This window comes from Manacus candei, unplaced genomic scaffold (assembly GCF_025592945.1).
Source record: "Manacus candei isolate 608988 ecotype Guabito, Panama unplaced genomic scaffold, ASM2559294v1 h1tg000003l, whole genome shotgun sequence".
Lineage (NCBI taxonomy): Eukaryota > Metazoa > Chordata > Aves > Passeriformes > Pipridae > Manacus > Manacus candei.
The window spans coordinates 18,626,784-18,652,377 of record NW_026138051.1 but is presented as its reverse complement, the minus strand read 5'-3'; the positions used below and the strand labels follow the sequence as shown (position 1 = coordinate 18,652,377).

Below are 25,594 nucleotides of genomic sequence, written 5' to 3'. Positions count from 1 at the left end.
GGGTTCCACACCACACAGCCCTCCCAGAGCTGCTCCCAAGGTTATCTTGCCCTCCTGGGAATTTTGGTGGCCAGGTTGGGACGTGCCAGTGCTGAGTGTGACATGTCCTGCTGCTCCAGTCACACAAACTGGTGTCCAGTGGCCTTACTGGGGTGGACAAAGTGCTTGTTTGTGTTTCCTTCTCAGTTTTATTTCGGTTTTCTTTTCTCTGGCAAGTTGAAGAGATGCTCCTTTGGGGTCAAAAACAGAGACTGATGTTTGAGGGGAAAATATGCCCAGAGTTCAGTGCTTTGACTGTGTGAAGGACTGTTCCTGTTGGCTTTGCCTTCCTGGCCACACCAAGGGTGACTTCAAATGAAAGACAGTAGGGTTAGATGGGATATTGGGAAGGGATTTTTGGCTGTGAGGGTGGGGAGGCCCTGGCACAGGTTGCCCAGAGAAGCTGTGGCTGCCCCATCCCTGGGAGTGTCCAAGGTCTGATTGGAGCAACCTGGGACAGTGGAAGGTGTCCTTGCTATAGGAAGGTGATCCCATCTGGATCACCTTCATCTGGAAGGCCCTGAGGGCTTTCCCCATCGAGTCTTGGTGGGCATCTTGTGCCCTGCTGATGAACTGAGTGCCCTGGGGGTGTGATAAGTTCAGTCCTTCATAAAAAAGTAAGGAAATGTTCATTCCCTGCCCGTGGCTGGAGGATAGGGAGGAAGGGATGGGCTGATCAGTCTAGGTCATTCCTGTTTCACGTGAGCCCCCCAAAGAGGCTGGAGCTGCCCCAGGCAGGGATGCAGCCAGGACCTGCTTGGGATGGAAAAGGGGGCTGCAGAGCCCATGTCCATGGATCTGGGTGAGGATGCAGAGCCCCAGTGTCCATGGATCTGGGTGAGGATGCAGAGCCCCAGTGTCCATGGATCTGGGTGAGGCTGCAGAGCCCATGTCCATGGATCTGGATGAGGAGGCTGCACAGCCCCAGTGTCCATGGATCTGGGTGAGGATGCACAGCCCCCGTGTCCATGGGGCTCCCTGCCCCTTTGCCCTCAGTCCTTCCTCTGTCTGCACTCTCCAAGGCCAGGCTGGACTGCAGACAGCTGCCAGAGCAGAGGGTTTGGTGGTCTCCTGGTGAGGTTGACCCCAGCAGGAGGATCCAGCTGCTGCAGGCTCAGGATTCCCTGTGAAGGAGCTTGGCTGAAGGATGCAGGTGCTTCTGAAGCTGGTTCTTCCAGCTGATGGGGGTGATGGGACACAGCTTTCAAGCCCAAACCTCAGGAGAGTTCATGTTTAAGCATCTCCTCGTGCTTCCATGGGCACATGGAGCCCAGCAGCTCTCCAGGGGTGGCACTTCTCAGCATTCCCAGCCTGGCATCTCTCCTCTCAATGCCATGGGGCTCTGGGGTCTGTTGTGGCTTTGCAAGGAACATCCTCCATTTGGATGCAGAACGTGGACACCTCAAAAATGAGTCCACTGAGTTGGTTTTGCTGGTTTTCTGTGGGACAGAGGGAAGGCTGTGATGGTTTGGAGCCCTTGCTGGTCTCATGACCAGCCTGATGATGTGTGAGTGGCCCCAGACTGGGAGGGGAGAGGAGCTTTACCACCTGCTGGACTGGAGGAATGGGAGAGCAGATGGAACCAAGGGGTTGTGGAGAAGATGGACACACTGGAAGTGAGCAGGAGAAGGATGTGGAGGGAGAATGGGACACAGGCAGAACCCTCAGAGGGCTGATAAATACTGGTTTGGGATTTGGATAAAACTCTTCCCCCCTACTTGGTGCCAGAGGACTGTGGCCTGTTTGGAGCACTGACCTTGGGGAAAGGATCTGGGTCTGGGGGAGGGATTTGGGAAGAGTCTTTGGCCCTCTGTGAAAATCCAGGGGGGAACTGAGGCAGGAGAGGAGAGGCTATGTATGCACAACGTTTACTGCTGGTATACAGGGAATGCTAAAGCAGATGTAAATCCTGGCAAAGTCTTTCCACCTTGGAAAGAAGCACAGGAATGGGCCAGCTGAGGGCAAATGGCAGAGAAGGTCCCTGGGGAGGTGGGATTCCCTCAAGTCCTCTGTGTGTGGGAGCCTGGCAGTGGTGTGATGTGAGAACATCACCTTGCAGGGGCTGGGTTGAGTTCACGGAGCTGTCCCACTGCTGCTGTCCCAGCCCCTCGTGGTGGGTGCCCACCCTGGGGGGTGTTGGGGTTCATCACAGCCCCTGCTCTGCACCAAAAAACCCTCCTGCATAGCTTGGGGAGTGAGTGCTGGGGCTCAGCCCTTGCTGTGTGCTCCAGGGGCTTCCAGCCCATTCCCAGCACACAGCAGGAACATTCCTGCCTGCCCAGCAGGGAACTGGGAGGACAGACTGGTTTCACTGGGCTGGATGTCTCCGAAGGTCTTTGCTCTGTGTGCCTCAAAGTCTCCTCTGCAGAGCTCTGTGCTTTTCAGCTGGCTTTGCTTTTCCTGTGAGAAGCCAAAGAGGCTTCACTGTTCCTCCTTGGGCAAGTCCCAACCCATGGTGGGCAACCATCAACCTGTGGTGGGCAACCATCAACCTGTGGTGGGCAACCATCAGCTGCCTGCATGGGGTGTGGAGTGGGAGGAGACGGCGGGCACAGGGTGGGCAGGCTGTGGGGGCTGTGGGGGGCTGTGGGGGCTGTGGGGGCTGTGGGGGGCAATGCCCTCCATGGCCAGGGGTGTCTGGGGGGCCCTGCAGGGGTGGACACCCCACTAACCCCGTGCTGTGTCCCACAGCTGCACCCCATGAGGATGGACCAGCGGATGCCACCGCTCATTCTGGAGGTGAGTCACTTCCCTCATTCCTCCCCCTGCATCCTCCTGCTCCCCTTGGTGAGGGACCACTGACGTCCCCTGGGGTTGGGACATCCCCCCACCCACCCAGATCCACTGTGAGGACAAGGTGGCACCTCCACTCCCTCCTTCTGCCCCCACCACCAGGCAGGGCACATCCCTCCAACTCTGCCAGTCCCCAGGCACCTGTGTGTCCTTCATGGCTCCAGTTAATCCCTGAACTGGATCCCAGGGGCTGTGACAGGAGCCCTGAGTGACAGCCTGAGGCACCTGAATTCAGGGGGATCCCACACAGCCATGTCTGCTCTGGGTCACCCCTGCTGTGCCCACCCTGGGCCGAGGACTTCACGGACTCATGGAATTGGTTAATTTGGAGAAGCTCTCCAAGACCATCAGGTCCAGCAGTGCCAAGGCCATCACTGCCCCATGTCCCCAGGTGCCACATCCACGGGGCTGTTAAATCCTTCCAGGGATGGATGGGGACTCCACCCCTGCCCTGGGCAGCTGTGCCAGGGCTGGACAGCCCTTTCCATGAAGGAATTTTTTCCTAATATCCAATCTAAGCCCACCCTGGCACAGCTGGAGGCCATTCCCTCTCCTCCTGTCCCTTGTTCCCTGGGAGCAGAGCCCAATCCCCCCCCAGCTCCCCCCTCCTGTCAGGGGGTTGCAGAGCCAGAAGATCCCCCCTGAGCCTCCTTCTCTCGAGGCTGAGCCCCCCCCAGCTCCCTCAGCTGCCCTGGTTTTGGATGGAGCTCTGCTTGGGAAGTGCTTTGGGAAAGGGAATTGGGTTTTAGTGGAAAAACAGGGAGAAGACTGTGCTCTGCAGGTAGGGGGGTTGTGGGAGAAAGGGATGTTGGGTGACACCGAAGGGGGGGACAGGCAGAGGGCAGGGGGTCTCCAGCTGAGGATGCACCTCTGGCATCTGAAATTAGGGCCCTCCACGGAACCAGTTAGTTTGGGAAGGACCTCTTAGATCCACACCTTTCCACCTTTATCCGCCTGCCTGGTCACCTGCCCCACTGGAGGAGTGGGGAGGAGACCTTCCCTTGGGAACTGGAGGTGAGAAAGTGAAATGCCAGAGATAAGAGAAGTGTGGAAGGAAAAGGCATCCAGCACCTTCCCTGCTGGAGTGGCCGGCGGGGCCCTTCACTGCTCAGGTATGTGTGGCATCCGGAGCCACTGCCACTGCCTGGAGCTGACTCCCGAGGGAACCCGTGCCAGTCTGGGTGCCAGGAGCACCCAGGGCTCAGCTCCAAAGCTTTGGAGTGGTTCTCCCTAGGGCAGGAACCCAGGCTGGACACTGGGAGGAAATCAGGGCTTTGGAGCCCTCTGGGAGGATGGAGGTGAAGGGTCTCGGGGTCCCTTCCTTGGCTCCCGCTGATGCCTTTGGGAAAAAAGGGAGGGCAGGGGCTGATTTCTGGTGACAGGACCCAGGAATGGCTGGAGCTGTGCCAGGGCAGGGTCAGGTTGGATCTCAGGGAAAGGTTCTTCCCCCAGAGGGTGGTTGGCACTGCCCAGGCTCCCCAGGGCAGTGGGCACAGCCCCAAGGCTGCCAGAGCTCCAGGAGGGTTTGGACAATGCTCTGAGGGACAGGGTGGGATTGTTGGGGTGTCTGTGCAGGGCCAGGGGTTGGACTGGATGATCGTGGTGGATCCCTTGCATCTCAGGGTATTCCATGACTCTGAGTGGCTTTAGGTTCCTCCTGAGTGAGAGTTCCCTCTCTGGAGCACGTGAGGGGCTTGTTTGAGCTTCCTTTAACAAGGGACTTTTCAGGGCCTGATGAGGATGGACATGTTATGGTTGGCCTTGATGATCTTAGAGGTCTTTTCCCACCATAAGGATTCCATGATTCCATAGGATTCCCAGTGCAGTGGGCACACACCCCAGTCCCAGTCTGGTGTACTCTGTTCTGGGGCAGTGTAGCCCTTCCCAGCCTGGCTTCCCTGAGCTCCTGTCCCTGGAGAAGAGGTTGTATTTGTGGAGAAGAGGCTGTATTTGTGGAGAGGAGGTGTATTTGTGGAGAGGAGGCTGTATTTGTGGAGAGGAGGTGTATTTGTGGAGAGGAGGGTGTATTTCTGGACAGGAGGCTGTATGTGTGGAGAGGAGGGTGTATTTGTGGAGCAGAGGCTGTATTTGTGGAGCAGAGGCTGTATTTCTGGAGAAGAGGCTGTATTAGTGGAGCAGAGGCTGTATTTGTGGAGAAGAGGCTGTATTTGTGGAGAAGAGGTTGTATTTCTGGAGCAGAGGCTGTATTTCTGGAGCAGAGGCTGTATTAGTGGAGCAGAGGCTGTATTTGTGGAGCAGAGGCTGTATTTCTGGAGCAGAGGCTGTATTAGTGGAGCAGAGGCTGTATTTCTGGAGCAGAGGCTGTATTTGTGGAGCAGAGGCTGTATTTGTGCCCGTCCCTGTGCCTGGGGAGGTGCCAGCTCAGCCAAGCACTGCCAGTTGTGCTCCCGGAGGGGCAAAGGCCCTTGGAATGAGCTGGATCCCGGGTGATACGTTTTGCTGGAAAGGACAAGGAAGTCTCTTGGCCCCCCTCCAGCTTTGTTATGAGCAGTGGAGTTGCAGCAGGGCTGACTTTGGCCCCTGGCACTCTGGTGACATAGTTCAGGGCTGTACAACCCTGGGCAGGGCGTGGGCTGAGATCAGCTCGTGCTCCTGGAGTGCACTGAGGGCTCTGCCAGGGAAACCTGGTGGCTCTGCCAGCTCCTCTACATATGAATGAGTCTCCGAGGGCTTTGCAAGGAGCTTGACACATGGATAACCACATAATTAAAGGCTGGAGCCTTGCAGAAGAGCGTTAGAGCTGGTATCTGTAACCACAGAGAGCAGAACTTGAGTCATCCAATGCCAGGGGATGAATTTCCTAGAGGATTGCTCCATCAGGTTGCTGAGTTATTGGGCCTGGATCCAGTGGGATGCCACAGCAGACAGGAACCAGGAGGGGAAGGAACCTGCTTGTCTGAGCCAGAAGTCCTGTTAGCTTGGAGGACCCAGGCTTGTAAAAACAGCTCTGTAAAACCAGGACTAAGCCAAAGGTGAAGTGAGGGCTGAGTCACTCTGCCAAGGTGAGGCAGTAAGAGTGTGCCTGGAGGTTTCCATCTTAGGCTCAGAGTGCACTGAACAACAACACTTAGCTTTCTAGGCCCAAATTATTCTCAATTAATTAAAGATACTGTCCTAGAATTTCTCAGGTATTTAAAGACACTGCCCCAGAATAAAACCCATCTCAGGCTGCTGAGTTTGAAGGAGACCAGAGCCAGCATGTCCCAAGGTGCACTGCAAATCCAACATGCCCAAGGTGTGAGAGCATGGCTGGAGCAGAGCTTCTGCTTTCCTCCCATTCCTAGCATCAGTCTCTCCTTTGTGTGCCCAAGGCTTTGTGCCCAAAGCTTGTCTCCCCTTTATGAGGCTGTATTCCCCCCCTAACTGCATCCTCTGTGTTACCTGTGGAGATATGGAGGAGGGAAGTGGGGCAGAGGACAGTGATTCACTGCTGGGGCGTCTGGCTGAGTCAGAGACTGAGCTAAATCAGCTCAGCCTGGGGCTCCTGGGCCATTCCTGACACATTGCCCCCACAACCAGCGGGGACCTCTCTTCCCAAGTTCCTCTTCCCAAGTTCTCCTGCCCGTGTTTTTCCGCCCCAGGCACGCTCTGAGATGGACAAGTACCTTTCCAGCGAGGTGCCCCCCATGCCAATGCTGCCGGACAAGAAGTACCGTCGGGAGAGCGCCTCGGTGGTGGACGAGTTCTTCTCCACGGAGAAGCCCAGCTCCACCCCCTACAGCGTCAACATCAACGTCATCCTGCCGGACACGACCCACCTGCGCACGGGGCTCTACCGGCCCCCCAAGCCCATGGCACCCTTCCCACAGATCAAAACCGAGCCCGGCACCGGCTTCGCCCAGCCCTGCTCGTCGGCGCCCGGCCCCACGCAGACCCTGCCCGACTTCACCAGCGTGTTCAGCATGCCCCAGTCGGTGGCGGTCAACAACATCTTCATCAAGCAGGAGATGCCCTCGGAGGTGCCCTTGTCTGCCCCCCCCCAGCCCTCCCAGCTCTACCAGCTGCCCCTGGGCGGTGGCAGCGCCGAGGTCCCCGCCCTGACGTCCTCGGGCAGCACCACCACGGCCGTCAGCTGCCTCGGCGGGGTCACCATGGCCACGGGCAGCACCATGGCCAGCGTGGGCCACAGGCCCGTCCCGCCGGCGGGGCCGCTGAAGCAGTACCCACACGTGTCCCAGGGACAGGGCAGCTTCAACATCTCCGGGCAGTTCTACCCCGCCCCGGGGGTCACCCTGCCCCCCTCGCCCCCCAACTCGCAGCCGGGCAGCCCAGAGAACCAGCCCGAGCTCATCAACACCATCTCCCCCCCGCCGTCCTACGAGGCCACTTTTGGACTGAAACTGGTCCAGTCATCCCAGGTGCCCCCGGTCCCCAATGGCGTCGGGACCCTCTCCCAGGGGCACATTGTCATGCAGCCCCCCAAGTACAACCGACGCAACAACCCTGAGCTGGAGAAGAGGAGGATCCACCACTGTGACTACCCAGGTGTGTGCAGGGCTTGGCTTCGGGGGGGTCTCTTGGCACCCTGAGGATGGCTGGGGGCTGCCTTGGGCCTCTTTTTTAATCTCAGATCCTCCTATCTGCGTGATGGAGGGAGCTGTGGAGTCCAGCGGAGAGCCCTGGGGAAGTGGGAGGGAATAGAAGAGGTTGATCCCACCTGCACTATCTGGTGCCTGTTGTCTCCCTTTCCCTCTCCCCTTCATGCTCTGGCAAAAGCAAGCCCGGCTCTGAGGGGCAGAGAGGTCCTGCAAAGCACAGGGATGCTCCTGGAAAGCTGCTCCTCAGCTGCCTGTTTTGCTCTGGTCTCGAATAACCCCACGTGGAATCACCTCTGCAGGTGAAAGCACACTGCCTTTCTCACTGACTCTTCCTTTCCTGCTCTCTCATAGAGGGTGGAAAACCAGGAAGTAATTTCCACAAGCAGCCTTGATGGTCTCTCTCTGTAGCCCCAATTCTTCCAAACAGGCAATGAAGTTGAGGGTCTTCATGTCATGTCCTTCCACAGCTTCGTGTCCTGCATCACGGCGTTGTGGAAGGGCATTTCAGTGGAATCATGGAATGCTTTGGATTGGAAGGACCTTAAAGATCACTCAGTTCCACCCCTGCCATGGTTTCACTAGCCCAGGTTGCTCCAACCTGGCCTTGGACACTTCCAGGGATGGGGCAGCCACAGCTTCTCTGAGCAACCTGTGCCAGGGCCTCCTCAGCCTCATTGTATGAAACTTGTCCAGCCCAGAGCTGAAGCTGTTCCCTGTGCCTTCCCACTCCATGAGGTGTCCATCTAATGATGGACATCTGTGGTGCCTTGGCAGGTGGAGACCTTGCCGAGTTCCCTGGACCCACAGCTGCAAACTCACATTCACTCATTCCTTCCTTCATTCCCCACCCCTGGAAGTATTCAAGGCCAGGCTGGAGCAACCAGCTGTCCCTGCCTATGGCAAGGGGTGGAAGGTCCCTCCTGCCACAAACAATTCTGGGATTCCGTGACACACAGGAGGGAAGCAAATCCCAAGTGAGAGATCCCAGCTGAGAGCAGAGTGAGGGCTTGAAATTCCCCACTCCCAGGGCAGGGACACACACCTCCCACTTCCTGGGCTGATCTCCAGCTGCTGACCAGTAGTGGATTAGCAAACAGTTTTCCCAAGGGGGTGTTTGAACTGAGGAGAGTCATTTCCTACCTGCCTCCTGGGAGATTTATGTGCTCTTTCTGTGGTGTAGGAGCGTCTGGAGCAGGGTAGCCCAGAGGCTTTGCCTAGGTCAGGTCCTGTCTCCAGGATCTTACCCCTTCCCACCCTCTGGCAACCTGCAGAGCAGGGATTTTCTGTGCCAGCAGCTGCCCCCATGTTCTTGGGGTTGACAGCATGTGCTGCTTTTTGCCTTCCATCTGAAGGCTGTAAGTGGAGCACTGCTCTGGGGCAGACTCCTTGCTCTTGTCTCGCTGCTCTGAGGAAGAGTCTCATCCTGTAAGATGAAGTACCAAGGCAAAACTCGCCTGTTTTCAGCAGGATTTTGGTCTGTGGTGCAAAAAAACCCCTCAGCAACCTGTGCTGAACAAACACTGGGTGTCTGAGGGGTGTGTACGTGCAGAGACAGAGCTGGGCTCTGGCTCAGCCTTCACTGAGGTTCAGCTGGAGGTGAGAGCAGTCAGGACTTCTGGCAGGGGCAGCAGCTCTCACTGCCATGGGCTGTGTGAGGCAGGGAAGGGACACAGGGAGAATTCACACCTGGAACTGCAGGAATGGGGGAGATGTGTTTGCAAAGCCCAGCACCTTCTAGGCCCTAAAGGGGCTCCAAGAGACTTGGAGAGGGATTTGGACAAAGGCCTGGAGGGACATGACAGGGGGAATGGCTTCAAACTGCCGGAGTTAGATGGGATGTTGGGGAGGAATTCTGGGCTGGGAGGGTGGGCAGGCCCTGGCACAGGTTGCCCAGAGAAGCTGTGGCTGCCCCATCCCTGGAAATGTCCAAGGCCAGGTTGGAACAATCTGGGCTAGTGGAAGGTGTCCCTGCCCATGGCAGGGGATGGGACTGGATGGGCTTTAAGGTCCTTTCCAATCCAAACCAGTCTGTGATTCCATGATTTCTCTTCCAAGTGAGAGCACCAGCAGCAGAACTGAAGTGGGTCACCAACCCTTGTCCCCCCCAGCCAGGACGGATAAGGTCTCCCACCACCTGAGCAGGATGGGACCAAGGGCTGATCTGGGGCAAGAGGCTTCTTTAGGCTGGGTGGAAACGCTGGAATGGAAAATGGGACCATTATGCAGGTCATAAAAATTCAAATTCATATTTTAGTCTGCTTGTCAAAACACAAAGCAGCAGGGCCAGGAAGGCAGCAGGAGGGGCTCTCCTGAGCTCTCTCTGACTGAAAAGAGGAACTGAGGACTCGTTTTGACACACCTGCTGTTGAAACTTCTGCCCAGATCACAGTGTTTCGGTCAGACCCTTTCTTTGATTAAACCTGTTCTTGCTGAGCTTCTGCAAACACTTCCCACTGGCTTTATTCTGGATCCTGGAAGGCAAGTGGTGGCTCCACACTGTACCTGATGTTTCCTGCTGCCTGGGACATTTTTACCACGTCAGGTGGGGCTGGGACTGTTACAAAATACACCTTCCCTCCAGCCTTGCAAAGTGATATCAGTTATGTCTGGAATCCAGAGAGACAAAGGGCAGCACAAAGCCAGCAGCTAATGGGGGTGAATTGAGTGTTTTTATCCTGCCTGGAAGATCTGGTGGAGGAAGGGGAGGTTTGAATGTTTGTGCCTGATTCTTCCCCCCCCTAAATCCCAGCACAATGGCCAGGGGTGTCAGGATTGTGTCCAAAGATGATGTAAAGGCCTGTCTGTCTGGGAGAACAAATGCTCTTAAGTTCCTACTGAACCCAAGTAATACAGCCAGGCTTATTTGCATTACCCAGCTCTGTCCCTCACCTCAAATATCAGAGACTGTTTGAGCAAGGGCCCCTTTCTCATGAGGAAATTGTGGGGTTTTTTTCCTATTCTTGCAGGTTGCTCCAAAGTTTATACCAAGAGCTCCCACCTGAAGGCACATCAGAGGACTCACACAGGTAAGAGCAGCACAGCACCAGGAAATGCTGCCTGTGCTCCTTCCCTGTCCTGTTAATGGTGCTGAGAATGTCACTGAGCTGATTCATCTGGTCAGGATAAGGAGCACAGGCAGGTCTGCTGCTGTTAATGCTGAGAAAACTCCAGGGGTTGTGCTGGTTTACAGTGGATTTTATAGGACACACACTGCTGTGGGTGCTTGCTTGCCTTCTGCTGGGATGGTCTGGAGTTTAGGAGAACTCTGGGAGGCTCTCGAGTCAATGGTTTGGAAGAGATGCCTCCTAAACCCCCCAAAAAGAGGGCAAGGTTAGATGGGATGTTGGGAAGAGGGTGGGCAGGCCCTGGCACAGGTTGCCCAGAGAAGCTGTGGCTGCCCCATCTCTGGAATTGTTCAAGCCAGGTTGGACGGGGCTTGGAGCAACCTGGGCTAGTGGAAGGTGTCCCTGCCCATGGCAGGGGGTGGGACTGGATGAGCTTTAAGGTCCCTTCCAACCCAACCCAGTCTGGGATTCTGGGATCCTCTGTCACTCTGAGCTCTTCCTTTGAGATCTCCCAGATCCTCCCCAGATCTGATCCTGCTTCTCCCACAGAAGGATTGTGTGAAGGCCTGTGTTGCCTGCACAGGACCTCTGAGGAGACAAGGGCTGTCTCTTTTTTGTCAGCACCCCTGTGACTCCCAAGGAAGGGAGGGGACCCCTCGTGTCCCCCTGTTTACACTGACCACTCGTGTCCCCTCAGCAGCTGCCAGTGGTGCATCACTCCCAACTCACCTCCAGAAGGGCTCCAAATCCATGCACAGAAGGGCTGTGCCCTCCTTCCCAGGGCAGGGGTGCCCTCACTGGTGCAAACAGAGTGCCCAGCCCAGAGCAGCTCCCACCACAGCCAGCTCCCCTCGGTGCCACTTGTGCATTCAAGCCCAGGTCCCCTCATTAAGGCATTTATTATACCTGAAACTTTATCAGATCCCCTGGTAGTCCAGGAACCATCAGTGCCCTCATAAATCTCTTTTATAGAAGGGCTGATCTTTACTGAAAGCAATTAAGCTGGCCCAGAGTTCACTTTTCTTTTTTTATGAACAACGACCAAACCCCATCCCGTGGCTGGGAATCGCTTCCTGCTCTTGGCTCCCTTCCCTTCTCCCCTTATCAGCCCCTTGAACACTCCAGCAAAGAATTTTTCTTTGTGTGTGTGAGGTACAATATTTTTTTGGCAGGATCTGGGTAGGAGTGGGCTGGAGACCAGCACAGAAAGGAACAGGAAGGATGTTGTCCCTGCTCCCAAAGCTGGGTGGTGACAGGCCTTTGTCACAGGGCTCTGCTTTAAAATGAAAACTCTCTTTCCCCCTTCACTTCAGAGCTCCATGACCCACCTGAGCCAGGCAGTATAAAGAGGTGTCCAGGAAAACCTGGGTGGCTTTTAAATCCAATCAAATGTGGTGGTTTTTCCAGGTTTCCCAGTAACTGGGCTGGAAAGCCTCGTGTGTTTGCCTCCTTCCACTTCACTTACTCGAAGAGGGAAGGGCATAGAGGTGAGGGAGGGTGTGACCTGAGTAGTTAAGAGAACTTTTGGTGGTGTGGAGCGAGTAAAAAGAAGGGAATCCAATCCAGGGCCAGACACAGGCAGGCTCAAGGTTTCTGAATCCAATATTTTAAGCCTCATGTTTTGCTTTTGAGGCTTTCACCTCACTGGAGCTGCAATGGCAGGACCCATCCCAACTCCTGCCCGATGCCACCTCAGCTCCATCACCTGAAGGGTTAATCATGTCCTTCCTCCCCATTCCCTGCCTGGGCTGAGAAGTACCTGATCTCCGAGATCTTTCCTTGTGGTTTTGCTGTGGGCTGGGCTGTGTCCCTCTCCTGGAGACACCATTCATTTCCTGGGAGCCATTGTGAGATTAAATATCTAACCCGTGGCTGCTCCCCCGCCTCCCCCGGGGCCGGGAATGCCCGTTCGGGCCCTTTGTTTGAGCCTGCCCTGCCGTGCTGTCCTGGGAGATGGAGCCAGCTCCTGGGACAATGGTTTCCATCCTGGAGATCAACCTGGTATTGTTTACAACCGAAGGGCCTCGGTGTGGCTGACCCAGCCAGGTGACCTGGTGGGGACAATGTCTGGGCTGCACTGGGTGGGCGAATCCTGCCTTTGTCTTGGCACGCCGAGGCACCCCCAGATCCCATAAAACACCCGGCCAACTGCTGGTAAACCCTCTGCAGAACCTGTATTTCCCTGAGCCATAAAAAATACACCTCCCTCCTCCCCGTGGTGCAGCCTCCAGGGGTTTTTTGAGGAGCAGGATGTGGTCCTGGCGACCTGTCTCCTCCGGGTCTCACCGCTGCGGGCAAGGCCCTGGAGATCTTGCTGTGGCCCAGTGTTTTCACTTTCCTGCCCAAACGTGGCTTCCCCTCCCCTGGAAGTTCTCAAGGCCAGCTTGGAATGAGCCTGGAGCAATGTGGCCTAGTGGAAGGTGCCCCTGCCCCTTTATTACCCCTGGAAGTGCTCAAGGCCAGCTTGGAATGAGCCTGGTCTAGTGGGAGGTGCCCCTGACCCTTCTTCACCCCTGGAAGTGTTCAAGACTGGCTTGGAAGGTGCCTGTGCCCCTTTCCCAGCCCTGGAAGTGCTCAAGACCGGTTTGGAATGAGCCTGGTCTAGTGGAAGGTGTCCCTGCCGCTTCCCCAGCCCTGGAAGGGCTCAAGGCCAGCCTGGTCTAGTGGAAGGTGCCCCTGACCCTTCTTCACCCCTGGAAGTGTTCAAGGCCAGCTTGGAAGGAGCCTGGAGCACTGTGGTCTAGTGGAAGGTGCTCCTGCCCCTTTCCCAGCCCTGGAAGTGCTCCAAGCCTGTTTGGAAGGTGTCCTGTCTATTGGAAGGTGCTCCTGCCTCTTTCCCAGCCCTGGAAGTGCTCAAGGCCAGCTTGGAAGGAGCCTGGAGCACTGTGGTCTAGTGGAAGGTGCTCCTGCCCCTTGCCCAGCCCTGGAAGTGCCCAGGGCCAGTTTGGAAGGAGCCTGGTCTAGTGGAAGGTGCTCCTGCCTCTTTCCCAGCCCTGGAAGTGCTCAAGGCCAGCTTGGAAGGAGCCTGGAGCACTGTGGTCTAGTGGAAGGTGCTCCTGCCCCTTGCCCAGCCCTGGAAGTGCCCAAAGCCGGTTTGGAAGGCGCCTCATCCAGCGGAAGGTGCCCCTGCCCGCGGGACACGAGACGAGCTTTGAGGTGCCTTCCGACCCGATCCACGGCACGATCCCCCGGCTGTGCCAGGCCCAGGGGCTGCGGGGAAGGCAGAGCCGCTGCGTGGGGAGCGTGTGAGAGCGGGGCACACATGCCTGTGCACGCCGGGCGCGGGCGTACGTGCGCTGGGCCGCGACGCCGCGCGCGGCAATTGGCCGCTGCGACGGTAAATATTTGAGGTCGGGAAAGTCAGCACATTCCCTGAACTCTGCCTGCTTGTTCAGGCTGTTAAGAGCGAGGGCTAATATTTGAGAGCGCCACACCCTTGCGTGGAGAGGGCTGCAGCCAGGGTTCAAGCTCCACAACCCGGGCACGCAGGCGGTTGGAAGCGGCCACTGGCTTTTCCAGCCCAGTTCCCAGCTGGCCCAGGAGTTGCGTGATTTAATGGGTTTCAGTTGGGGAAAATAGGTGTGTGAGGGAGGGAGGGAGGAGGAGGGAGGAGGGCAGAGGCATTACATCACCCCGAGGAAAACACAATGTGTTGTGTACAGAGCTGCTCCCGGGTGAACTTCGAGGCAGAGAGACACTGAGGGGCTGGAGCGTGTCCAGGGAAGGGAATGGAGCACAAGGAGAACTTCTGAGGGAGCTGCAGGGGGGCTCAGCCTCCCCCGCATCAAACTCCATTTATCTTGACCCACAAAGGGTTTTTTTCTAGCTTATTTTCTCCCTCCCCCTGCTGCTGAGCAGTGGAGCAGCTTGGTGGGCACCTGGTGGCCAGCCAAGGTCACCCCCCACACCTCATGTCACCTGTAAACGGGTGTTTGGGAGAGGAAGACAGAGTGTTCCCCGGGGGAAAAGGAAAAATTTTAACTCCTCACCCATTTTGGTGCCAGCAGACGTTGGCAGTGGATGGGACACTCTTCTGATCTCCGTTTTGGTGAGACAGGAGCCCTCAAGTTGCCAGAAGCAGCTGGGCAACATTCTCAGATCATGGAACCAAGGAGTGGTGTGGGTTGGGAGGGGTCTTTGGAGGTCAGCTAGGACTTTAGGGACACCTTCCACTAGGCCAGGTTGCTCCAAGGCCTGTCTTTGAACAATTCCAGGCATGGGACAGCCACCATCCCTGGGTGGTGGTCTCAAAAAAAGGTCAATGCTCTAATTCCTGTCTTCCTTCTCATGCTCCCCACCATCTGTATGGGCAGCACCACCTTCCTTAGGAATTCCTGACTTTTCATTTGAAAAAAAAAAATCCCAACAAACTCAAAAGTTTTTTTTTAAACCAGAAATGCTCCAAAATCCAACAGGAAAATCCCCCCCACCTGTATGAGCAGCGACACCTTCCTTAGGAATTCCTGACTTTTCATTTGAAAAAAACCCCAAACCAACAACCCACTCAAAAGTTTGGGTTTTTTTTTAAGCCAGAAATGCTCCAAAATCCAACAGGAAAATCCCTCCCACCTGTATGAGCAGCGACACCTTTCTTAGAAACTCTTGACTTTTTATTTAAAAAACCCAACAAACTCAGAAGTTTGGGGTTTTTTTAAGCCAGAAACGCTCCAAAATGCAACAGGAACATGGGCAGCCCTAGAAAACAAGCCTAGAAAGCAAAGTGGGACATGAAAACAAGCCTGGAAAGCAAAGTGGGAGCGAGGTGAAGAGGGGCAAGACGTGGCTGCTGCAGCTCAGCAGCCCACGATGCCCGCGGTGACTCCGGGTGAGCCCTGGCAGTGCCAGGGTGCCCTCGTTGGTTCTCCTGAGGAAGCTGGGCGTCTCCCAGGGGACGGGGTGGGTTTCTGGGAGGCTGTGCCCGTGACCTGTGGCTGTCCCCCGCAGGTGAGAAGCCCTACAAGTGCACCTGGGAGGGCTGTGACTGGCGCTTCGCCCGCTCCGACGAGCTCACCCGGCACTATCGGAAGCACACGGGGGCCAAGCCCTTCAAGTGCCTCGCCTGCGGCCGCTGCTTCTCCCGCTCCGACCACCTGGCCCTGCACATGAAGAGGCACCAGAACTAGGAGTTGCCTCCTTCCCACACTTCTCCAAGAGCAGCTGGAACTCTTTCCTCCTCCGAGGGGCCTCCCCTCGTGCTGTACATAGGAACAAACCCACGCTGTGATCAACTGGCAGGGCAGGGATGGCGGGTGAACCCCCTGCCAGGCCTGTCCCCGACTCCTTCTGGTTTTAAAAGAAATTAAAACCCCAACTGGCTCGTTTACAATGAGTTCTAATTACAGACTGATCTCCTGACGAGGCTCCCGGTGCCACTGGGCTGACGGACCTTGGATTCCAAAGGGCTTTCTTCTGGCAAACCTGCTATTTATTTGTCACTCAGGAGCAACTGTCCTTCGTGCCTCAAGTTCTTTGGGATGGTTTTTTTACCCCTTCCAGGGTGGTGCCTTTGGTGAGGCCCAGGAGGGATGTGATGGGTCAGCAGCTTGGACCCTCTTGGACTGCCCCATGGCATGGCCATGGATGTGACACCTTCTCCCATGGTGTGACCATGGATGTGGCACCTTGTCGCATGAAGGTACCGTGGATGGGACACCTTGTCCCATGGTATGACCCCTTGTCTCATGGTGTGACCATGGATGTGGCACCTTGTCCCATGAAGTGACCTGGATGGGACACCTTGCCCCTTGGCATGGCCATGGATGTGACACTTTGCCCCATGGTGTGACACCTTGCCCCTTGGCATGGCCATGGATGTGACACTTTGCCCCATGGATGTGACACTTTGCCCCATGGTGTGACCATGAAGGTGGCACCTCTGCCGTGTGAGAACAGGAGCACGTGCCCAGGGCTGTTTGGGTTGACAATCCCAGTCTCTGTGGGGGCATAAGAGGAGAAGACCTATGACATACTCACCTGACGTGCCTTCAAGCAAGGGACAGCACAAAAGCAGGTGACAGAAGCCCCACCTGTGTCCTGTTGAGCCCAGCTGTGGTTTCCTGGCAGCAGCTCAGCTCAGCAAACACCTGCCCTGCTTGGCGAGGTTTTTCAGTTGTGTCCTTAGCATTTCTGCTTCCAAGATGAATTTTGACTTCAGGTGTCTCTGGGAGGACCGGCATGGGTTTGAAGCCACCCAAAAAGCCACTGATGAAGGTCTGGTTCCCCAGAAGACACCGGTGGTGCCTTTCTCTAGAAGACGCACACAAGGACTCTGTGGTCGCCGATCACACCAGACCTGTGCTGTTGCCATTTCATCACCTTCAGATGAGGGGAAAAAAAATAGAAAAAAAGCATCTTTGAAACAAATTCCAATAAATCCTCCTGTTCAGATTGTAATCACATTTACCTACCTCACAAGTTCATGACTTCGGGCTCCGTGAGCACCTTCCCCCCTTGCTGTGGGGTGCCACGACACGTGGGGCACATCACCCGCTCTCCAAAGCCTACCAGGGGTTAAATTTGGGCAGGACAAGAGCCAGGCCCTGCCAGTTCCAACAGCAGCTGTGTGGGTCATAAATAAATCAAGAACAAATAATGGGCCTGGTGTGTCCAACTGAATATTGATTTTCCTCACACCCTCCTCCTCTTTTATTTCTCCTCGAACAAATTTGGGTGCCCCGTGGCTTGATGTGTGTCTGCAGCGTGGGATGAGAGGCCACACTGAACTGGGGCATCTTTGAGTGGTGGGAATGTGGAGGCCACTCCTCTCTGCTGGTGTCAAACTGCACGGGAGCCACAGCCCATCCTTGGGGTCCTGCTCGTGCTTTTCCCTGGATAAATAAAGCTGAGGGGCACCTGTGGCAGGAGAGGAGGGCAGGGAGGATCTGGGGGGTCCGTGGTGTGGTGTAGGCTTTGGGGTGGGTGATGTGCCCACGGCTGATGGCCCAGCGCTGCCGTGAGCCCTTGGGGTGGCTCTTTGGCTCTCAGGCAGGGTGGGAATGTCAGGCCATGGAATTGCTGGAGGTGGCTTAGGTGGCTTTTCCAATGGTGCATGGGAAGGGCTTTCCAGCCCTCAGCACCAGGGCTGGAGGGTCTGACATCAGCAACCTCTTGACACCGAGCTCAAGTGAAAGTCGGAGGGCCTGGCTCACACCCAGCTGACCACGTGGATGGACCTCCAAGAGCTTTTTCCAATCCCTTTTCCAACTCTTCCATTGCTTGTCGTGGCAGCTCCATGAGGACTGGCTGGCCGTGGGGCCAAGGGGCTCGTTGGCCATGTCCCTTGTTGGCTGTGGGCTCTGGCTCCTCTCTGGGGCACAGGGCAGGACCTTGCCAATGCCACCGCCGTGACCTGGGCTCCTTCTTGTGACCTGAGCTCACCGGGGAGGTTGGACCTGCGGTGCCACCCCCTCCCAGCTAAGGTAGAACCACAGGGGACAGTTTTACCTCTTGCCTTGTGCCTGGGAGGTGGATCTGGAGAGCCCCAGGGAAGGTCTCTGATGATGGAAAAGCCTCTTGGAGAGCAGTGGTGGAGCGGCCCGGACAAGCTCATCCCAAAGGAATTTCAGCACAGTGTGGAGATGCCTCAGCCAGTCCCCCACTCGTGTCTCCAGGAGGCTCAGGGTGTCTCCAGGAAGCTCAGGGTGTCTCCAGGAGGCTCAGGCTGGCTCGGTGAGGTTGGTGGGGACCCCCCATGGCCATGCTGGGACCTGCTGAGCTCCACTCCCTCCACTGGCACAGCTCAGCCCCTCCATGGGTGAGCCCTGGCACGGGGAACCTGTGTCCCCACGTCCCCCAGGAGCTCCCATGGCTGCAATCCCAACCTCCACACTCCAAGATGGCTTTTTGGTGCACCTTTGGTGGTTGAACCTCCTCAAGGCCTGAGCTAAAGCACAAGGCACGGGGTCCCCCCACTGTCGGGGGGTCACCCCCACCCCTGGCCCTCTCAGAGGGGTCCCTTTGCCCCCCTCTGCTTTTTGGAGAAGGAAAGCTCTGCTGTGATTCTGAGGGGGGCCCAAAACCAGTTGGCTAAAAACCACTCCAAAGCCAGACCAACCAACAGGCAGCTTGAAATTTTAAATAATTTTCCTGATAATCTCTTTTTTTTTATTTTCACTAAAGAAAAAAAATGCACCTCCTTGTCCTCTCTCTGTGTATATATATATAAATATATATATTTTTTTTTAAATTTGATGGGGAGGGGCAGAGGAAAAAGTGTCTTAACACCCCAGCCCAGCCCAGCCCCACTGCTCTGTATGCAAAGTGCTGCCATGCAAATGCTTGGCTATGCAAAGGCAACACTTGGGGTGTTTTCTTTTTTTAAAAAAGAGGAAAACCACAGCAAACCTTGGCTCTTATTTCTCTATTTTTGTATGTACAGAAGTGGACAGCTTTAGGTTTGCCTTTCACGGCATTTTATGGCATTTTGTGGCATTTTCGTGGCTGTTTCTGGGGAGAAGGACGGGGAGCAACGCTGATGGAACCTTGTGGTGATCCCAGCCTCCATCCCCAACCCCAGGGGACACTGGGGTGACAGGGACTTAGGAAAAGCTTTCCAAGGAGCTGATGGAAGGCCAGGAGGTGGGGCCTGGTCTCTGTATGATAACGGGGAGAAAATCGCTGTAAATAGGCAAAAGAAGCGCGGTGTGGCTTCGTGGGGCTGTGGATTCAGGGTGATCCTTTCCTGTGCAAGATGAACACAAATGTGAAAGAAATTGGGGCCCTGGAGAACTTGGGTGGAAGATTTATTTCACTGGTGATGCTGTGTTTGTTACAGAACTCCTTCTCCCCTGCCAAACTCCCCTGTGACTATTAATCCATCTCATATTTTGTAATAAAATTTTATCACGTGGAGATGTTGTCTGCCTTCTGTTCCCTCCTGTTAAAAATGACTTTTTTTTTTTTGTCTTTACCCTCTGCTTTTACAGGCTTAAGAAAATGGGTAAAAAAGGTTTTTTTAATTGGGAAAGGAAGGATCTGTGCATGACAAGAGTCTGCAGCCCTGTCCCAGGCTGATATTGCAATATTATAAATTATATTTATTTTTAATGCTCTTCACCTTCACTAAGTGCTCCCACTTTTTCGTTGTGTGAGGGGAGAAGGGACACCCACAGACCTTGGGGGTCAGAGGGAGCCAGAGCAGAGCCAGGCAGGGGGAAGAGAGATAAGCCAGGGGAACATGAGGAAGTGCTGGGTTGGGCTCCGAAATCCCTCTGGGTGAACTGTTGTGTGTGTATAAACACATTTGTCCATATGCAAACAGCTCTGAGAGGGCTGATGAGCTCATGCCTTTAGCATGGACACACCCAACACCCCCCAGACCCCCCAGCCCCCCCTGCCCTTGTAACTCCACAGGCTGAACCAAACAGCTCTTTCTAAGCCGTTCCTGGCAGGATCCCACCTGCCTTCTCCAGCATCTCCTTTGTCACAGTCGCCTCCCAGCCCGGCTACACTTGCAGGATCATGTTCAAACCAACAATTCCCTAAAGCTTCCCAAAGGTCTTGTGTTTCAGCTTCATTTTTTGGTGAAGAAAATCCTCTTTCCCTGACTGATTAAGTCCCTTCAGCTCAAGCCTTGTTCCGATGCCCGGGCGAGTTGTGTTACATCAAACCACGGAATCGTTTGGGTTGGAAGAGCCTTCCAAGAGCACCAAGTCCAACTGTTCCCTCAGCTCTGCCAAGGCCAACACAGTTATAACCAAGTGCCACATCCACGTGTCTAGACACGAGCCCACAGACAGAAGGAATTTTTGTGGGATCCCCAACACAAAACAAAGGAAGATGTTTTTACAATGAGGGTGGGGAGGCCCTGGCACAGGTTGCCCAGAGAAGCTGTGGCTGCCCCAGCCCTGGAAGTGTCCAAGGCCAGGTTGGAGCAGCCTGGTCTAGTGGAAGGGGTCTCTGCCCACAGCAGGAGGTTGGAACTGGATGATTTTTAAGGTCCTTTCCATTCCATGATTTCATGATCTACGGCACAACATGCCTTGTTTGAAGCCATCTCCTGCTCTGCAAGTATTCATGGAAACTCTGAGTTTTGGTGTATGGTCTCACATTGTCCAGGAGGGAAGGAGCCAGGCCACTGTTCATCTTTGCTCAATACATTCCCATGGAAAGAGCCATCACGTGCCTGAACACCTGAACATGTCCAGGAACCCCCTCCCATCCTTCAGCACATGCTGTGCTCTGGACTTTGCTCTGGCTGTGCAGCCAAGCTGTTCCTGGTGAGATCCCCAGGACAGTGGATCACGGGGAAGCTCTGCCACCATGCCAGGAAAGTTGAGTGCATGGGAAACTGAAGTGTCCTTCCTCAGTGGAGCTGCAGCGGGGAAAACCCCGGAGAGGGCACTGGAGGGAGAGATGGAAGAGCTTTCTGAGGTTCCTTTGGGACAACCCCTCCCTGGAACACCGAGGAGAAGGTGGCAGTTAAAAAAATCCCCTTTCAACAGGGGTAAATCTGGGATGGCTTTTTGAGCTCTGCTCGAAGCAGAGAGGGGAGTTTGGGCTCCTCCCCAGCGGGTGCCCAGCAGAGCAGGACCATGCCCTGCCCAAAGCCCTTCCACTGCAGACCCCCCTCACCTGCCCCTTGACTTTCACTGCCCCCAGTGCCCTCCCAGTGCTGGCACCGTCCCTGCCTTGTTTGTGCTGCCACGGTGAAGCAAGGGCTGTAAAACCTGGATCCATCCCACTGACCGTCCCCTGGGGCTGTTAAAGCTGCGGGAATGCCAGGATCGGGCTGCTCAAGGACAGGGAGGGGAGGAGGAGGCACAGGGGGGGATAAAAACCTGGGGGAAAGCCTGGGGGAGGGGGACCTGCCACAGGGTCTTCACCAGGAGGTGAAGGTGCCAACTGGAGAGTCCTCTCAGCCCTTTCCTTGGCATCCAGAAGGAAACGGCGCCGGTGCCACCACACCATGTCCAGGACCACGGGAGCCACCGTGGCAGGAGGGGCTGGTGGAGATGGGCAGCTCATTGTGGGGGGCTCAGAGAGGCTTTGCTCTTCCTCTGCCCCCCCGGCGAGATTTTGGAGGGGAAGGCTGGAAGGTCCCACTGCTCCCGGACAGCCCAAGTTCAGGTGGGATGGGATAGGATGGGATGGGATGAGAGGAAACTCCACCCAGCTTCCCTGGGGATCTGGAGAGGACCACACAGACGCCCACCGTGCACCCTCAGCCTGCCAGTGACTTTCAGGATGGTTTTAGTTTTGAGATTTCCAGTCCTTGCCCCCCGGTGCCTCCCCCTGCCATCCCCCCGCGGCAGATCGCTGCCTCCCCGAGGCTGTGCCGTTTGATGTGTCCCTGGCCCCGGCCGTAAAGTTATCCATTGACTCGGGAAAAGGCAATTAAGGGAGAAGGAGCTGCTGGGCGGGTTCTTCAGGCATCTCCGAAGCTCAGCAAAGGTCTGTGGCCTGGGACAGAGACGTCCAGGTCAGGGCTGTGGGGATGGCGAAGCTCCCCTGGGAAACACGAGGGCTGGGACGGCAGTGCCACGGCGGGACGGTCTGGGGAAGGTGGCGGAGAGATGCGTGTCCCGTGTGGCTCCCACCCCCGGGCACGGCCGTGACAGCAGCCACGAGCGCTGCCCTTCAAACCCAGCCCTTATCTCCTCTCCCCCGAGGACTATCAACCCCTCGAGTCTCCCCGCCGAGCCCTATCGTGCAGCCCAAGCCGGGGCCGAGCCATTAAAGTTAACTATTACCCAAAGTGAGTGTTTATTTGGGGTAATACAGGCCCGGGGGAAAGTGAGGGAGGGAGGGAGGAAGACTCTTGTTGCTTTTCTACAAGATATCGCCCCGCCCTGCAGCGCTAAAGTGGTGCTTAAACAAGATGAATGCTTAAATAAGAGAGGGCAAACAGCGCTGCCGGGAGGTGGGATTGGAGAGGCCCGGCCAAGCAGGGACACCTCGGTATTCCCAGCCCACGACGAGACTCGGAGCTGCCCACGGGGGCTGCTCTGTGCAAGGCAGGAGGCAAAGTTTTTGGGATAATGGTGGGAGTGTTTGTCCTGCTAAAAATCTGCACCTCTTTCTGCTCTGGATCTTTCCTTTTTTGGGAACTGCAGCTCAGACGAGGGTTTTGCTGTAGAGTTTATTTTCCTGATGAGTGAACTCTGCCAGCCCTTAATTCAACCAGGCAAAGTGGCCTTGCTGCAACCTTTGCTTCTAGAATAATTAGGACCTGTATCCATAAAAATAGAGAGTATTTTGACATGAGCGATTGTATCCCAAAGATCCTGCCAGCACTGAAATCTGGGAGTGCCCAGAACCATTTGAGGGACCGCTCCTGGGAATAAAATCATGGTTTCTGAGGTCTTTTCCTCTTTCTTCCAGGAATCATTGCAGGCTCTCCTGTTCCCCCTGAGATCATGAAGATGATTATGACCAAGATTCACGTGCTGGAGCTCGTGGTGATACATGGCTGCTGTGACCAGACCTACAAGGGTTGTTTGTCCCACGAGGAGACTCAGAATTCCAAGCCCACAGGGACACTCAGTGCCCCCCAGCCCATGGGGAGCCCTGTACAGGGGGGGGGGGTGGTCGGGTACCAGTGGGAGAAAAGCTCCTTACAAGCTTTCCCCTGTCTTTTTATCATCTTTGGGAAGAAATCCTCCTTTTCCTGATGATTTCCCCACGCTGTGTGTCCAATCACGTTGTATCTCCACCCAAATGGCTGCTCATCCCACTCCCTGCTCCCATCAGAGGCAGAAGTAGGAGGCAGGATAGGGAAATCCACATCCAGACCCTTCTTTGGGTTGTAGAGGGGCATCACCCACCTCTGAAGCTGCACAGCCCCAAAGCAGAGGGACCCCAAATCCCAGCCCTGCCCCAGCCAAGTCACTGTCCCAGGTCTAAGTCCTTTTTTCCCAACCCCAGGACATTTTTTTCCTCTCCCTGGAGGCGGGGAAGGGCAGGGACATCCCCAGGCTTTTCAGCACCAGGATCCGAAGCGACCTGAGCCCTGACTGACCCCAAAACTGGGCAGTGGGACAGATTCTTCACCCTCCTGCTGTGCCTGGTCCTCCTGGGCACGTGGCAGCAGCAGGAGGTTCCCCCCCCCCCCCCTCCCTGTGCCAAGACAATGCCATTCCCAGGAGTGCCCGAATGGAGCCAGGAGGGCTCACCTGAACCCTCTAATCCCGTAATCCATCACCAAGGAGACCCGGCATTACCCGGCATGTGCGAGGCAGAGGGGCCCCAGAGAGGGGGAATCGCTTCCCGCCCCCCCCCCCCCCCCCCCCCCGTCCCTTTTTGGCTCATCCCGGTGCTCCTGACAGACGGAGCAGGGCTGGGGGATGGAGCAGGAAGCAAACAGCTCCACACCCTCCTTGCAACCCAGTTCCATCCCAATCCCCCCCAGGCTCTGGCAGCGTTTATCCCAAATTATTCCCGAACCGCCTTTTCCAGAGTGTCTTTGTGGCACCACAAGGGTGGGAGGTGTCCCCTGGGATTGCCTTTGCCTTGACAAAAATGGGGACCCCAAACCGCTGGGTGGGGTCTGCTCTGCCCTAAACCCCTCCGGGGGTGGGTTGGAGAGAAACCCACGTGGATGCAACAAATATTTTGATGGAAAAATCCCTTTGTGGCGGCAGGAGGAGCGTGAGGACTCTAAACCAGGGGGAGAATGGCCCCAGTGAGGCTCAGATCTGTCTCAGGCACCGGAAAGGTGGGAAGAGCGGGGACAAACCCTGAGCTGGAGAGGATTAGAGGGCACAGGACACATGGGGAGGTTGGGGAGGGGGGCGTTCACTTCCCTACAGCCACCTGGAGGCCAGGATCATCACCCAGGGTCCCTCTGGGGTCAGGAGGGGACAATTCAACCCCCCCCCCCCCCCTTGCCACAGGATTCGCCCTCTGAACACACCAGGCTCCCCCCGGGACTGGGAAGGGTGAGGAGAGCAGGGAACGCCCTTCCGGCTCCCATCTTCTCCTCCAGCTCACAGGGCACTTCAGCCCCTGCCTGGGCATCCTCAGGGATGCCCCTGGAAGCTCCCACCGGACTCCAGTTCAGCTGAGACCTTGCAACTCATCGCACCGGTGACGGGAATTTTTCCCGCGGTGACATCAATCCCTGTCCCTGCCGGTCCCTCCCGCTGTCCCGAGGTCCTGCATTCCCTTGGGCAAGGAAGCCACGAAGGAGAGAGCGTGGCCGGTGCCCGCGGGTGCCGCGGGGGTGCCCCTGCCGTGCCCCGGGACTGCCCCGGAGCGGGGCCAAGGCAAACAGCCCCGGCGGCAGCGCTGCCAAAAACGCTCCGAGCACACAAACCCGGCCCGGGGGCTGTGTCCGTGTGACGCCACAGGGAGGGGGGACATCCTCGCTCCACAGCGAGTTTTGGGAGCAGGGCTTGGTCCTGGAGGTGATTCCACCCCCTTGCGTCCTGTACGGGGGCTCCGAACAACCCAGTCCGGTGGAAGGTGTCCCTGCCCGCGGCAGGGGGTTGGACTAGGTGGCCTTGAAGGTCCCTTCCAACCCAAACCAATCTGGGATCCTACACACTTTCATTGCACAGACTTTTACTCCACAGACCGTTCTCTGTCTCCGCGCTCAGGAGCAGCCGACGCATCTTCCAAGGCACGAGGAAGAGCAGAGGCTTCTTCCTCCCTCCCGCAGCTCCACCCAGCGCGGGAGATGAGCCGGATCTTCACCCCCGGACCCTTCGCTTTCCCCAAACTCCTCCCGCTCCATCCCCGGTCCCTCCCGGCTCCCGCTGCCGTTCGCCTGAGCAGCGCTTGGGGCAGCAGAGCCCCGCGCTTGGCCGAGCCTCAGCCGCGTCCTGCGAGCCGGGCCTGCCCAGGCTCAGCTTTACCTGCCCCCCAGGAAGGCGGGCGGCGCTTTCCCCTTGGATCCTTTCGTGGCAGAGCTTTGTGGGACGATGCTCCAAGCAGGGGAAGCGGGGAGCGAGCCCCAGAGGAAGATGAGGGGCTCAGCTCCACGTTCAAAGCCCGTTCCCAGGCTCCTGGGGCTGGTCTGGCTGGGAGAGCAGCCAGAGGGAAAAATTCCGTAAATAGTACTGGAATAAAAGGAATAGGAAGGGGAGGGAGGTCCTGGAAGGTGTCACTGAAGGCATGACCCAGGGGAGGGAGGGATGGATGGATGGGTGGATGGGACACCTGCACTGGAAGATTTGCTTGGGCTCCTGGAGTTCAGAG

General features: G+C 56.4%; 2 protein-coding genes across 5 annotated transcripts in view; both read left to right on the top strand.

Moving 5' to 3' along the window:
• The window catches only part of LOC127472647 (Krueppel-like factor 5), a 28,073-nt gene extending 11,905 nt beyond the window's left edge, over positions 1-16,168 (top strand). For 2 of the 4 annotated variants that reach the window (XM_051791194.1, XM_051791204.1), the window contains exons 2-5: positions 2,731-2,778; positions 6,435-7,338; positions 10,358-10,417; positions 15,401-16,168. In XM_051791194.1, coding sequence (XP_051647154.1) covers positions 2,731-2,778; positions 6,435-7,338; positions 10,358-10,417; positions 15,401-15,579 — 1,191 coding nt within the window. In that variant the 3' untranslated portion in view covers positions 15,580-16,168. Of the gene's footprint in view, positions 1-2,730; positions 2,779-3,567; positions 3,614-3,638; positions 3,945-6,434; positions 7,339-10,357; positions 10,418-15,400 lie in introns of those variants that run through there. The other 2 variants (XM_051791214.1, XM_051791222.1) reach the window with 2 other exon arrangements.
• Positions 16,169-17,392: 1,224 nt separating this feature from the next.
• LOC127471450 (uncharacterized) lies at positions 17,393-23,098 on the top strand. Its single transcript, XM_051788361.1, has 3 exons — positions 17,393-17,408; positions 21,843-22,151; positions 22,778-23,098. Exons 1-3 carry the CDS (start codon positions 17,393-17,395, stop codon positions 23,065-23,067), a joined length of 615 nt encoding a protein of 204 aa, XP_051644321.1. The 3' UTR covers positions 23,068-23,098.
• The last annotated feature ends 2,496 nt before the right edge of the window (positions 23,099-25,594 follow it).

What these genes read in the sequence shown, in the direction of transcription:
- LOC127471450 (XM_051788361.1), top strand. An exon ending in AAAGTTAACTATTACCCAAA is followed by an intron (nt 22,152 to 22,777) that starts GTGAGTGTTTAT and finishes TCTTTCTTCCAG; the next exon opens with GAATCATTGCAGGCTCTCCT.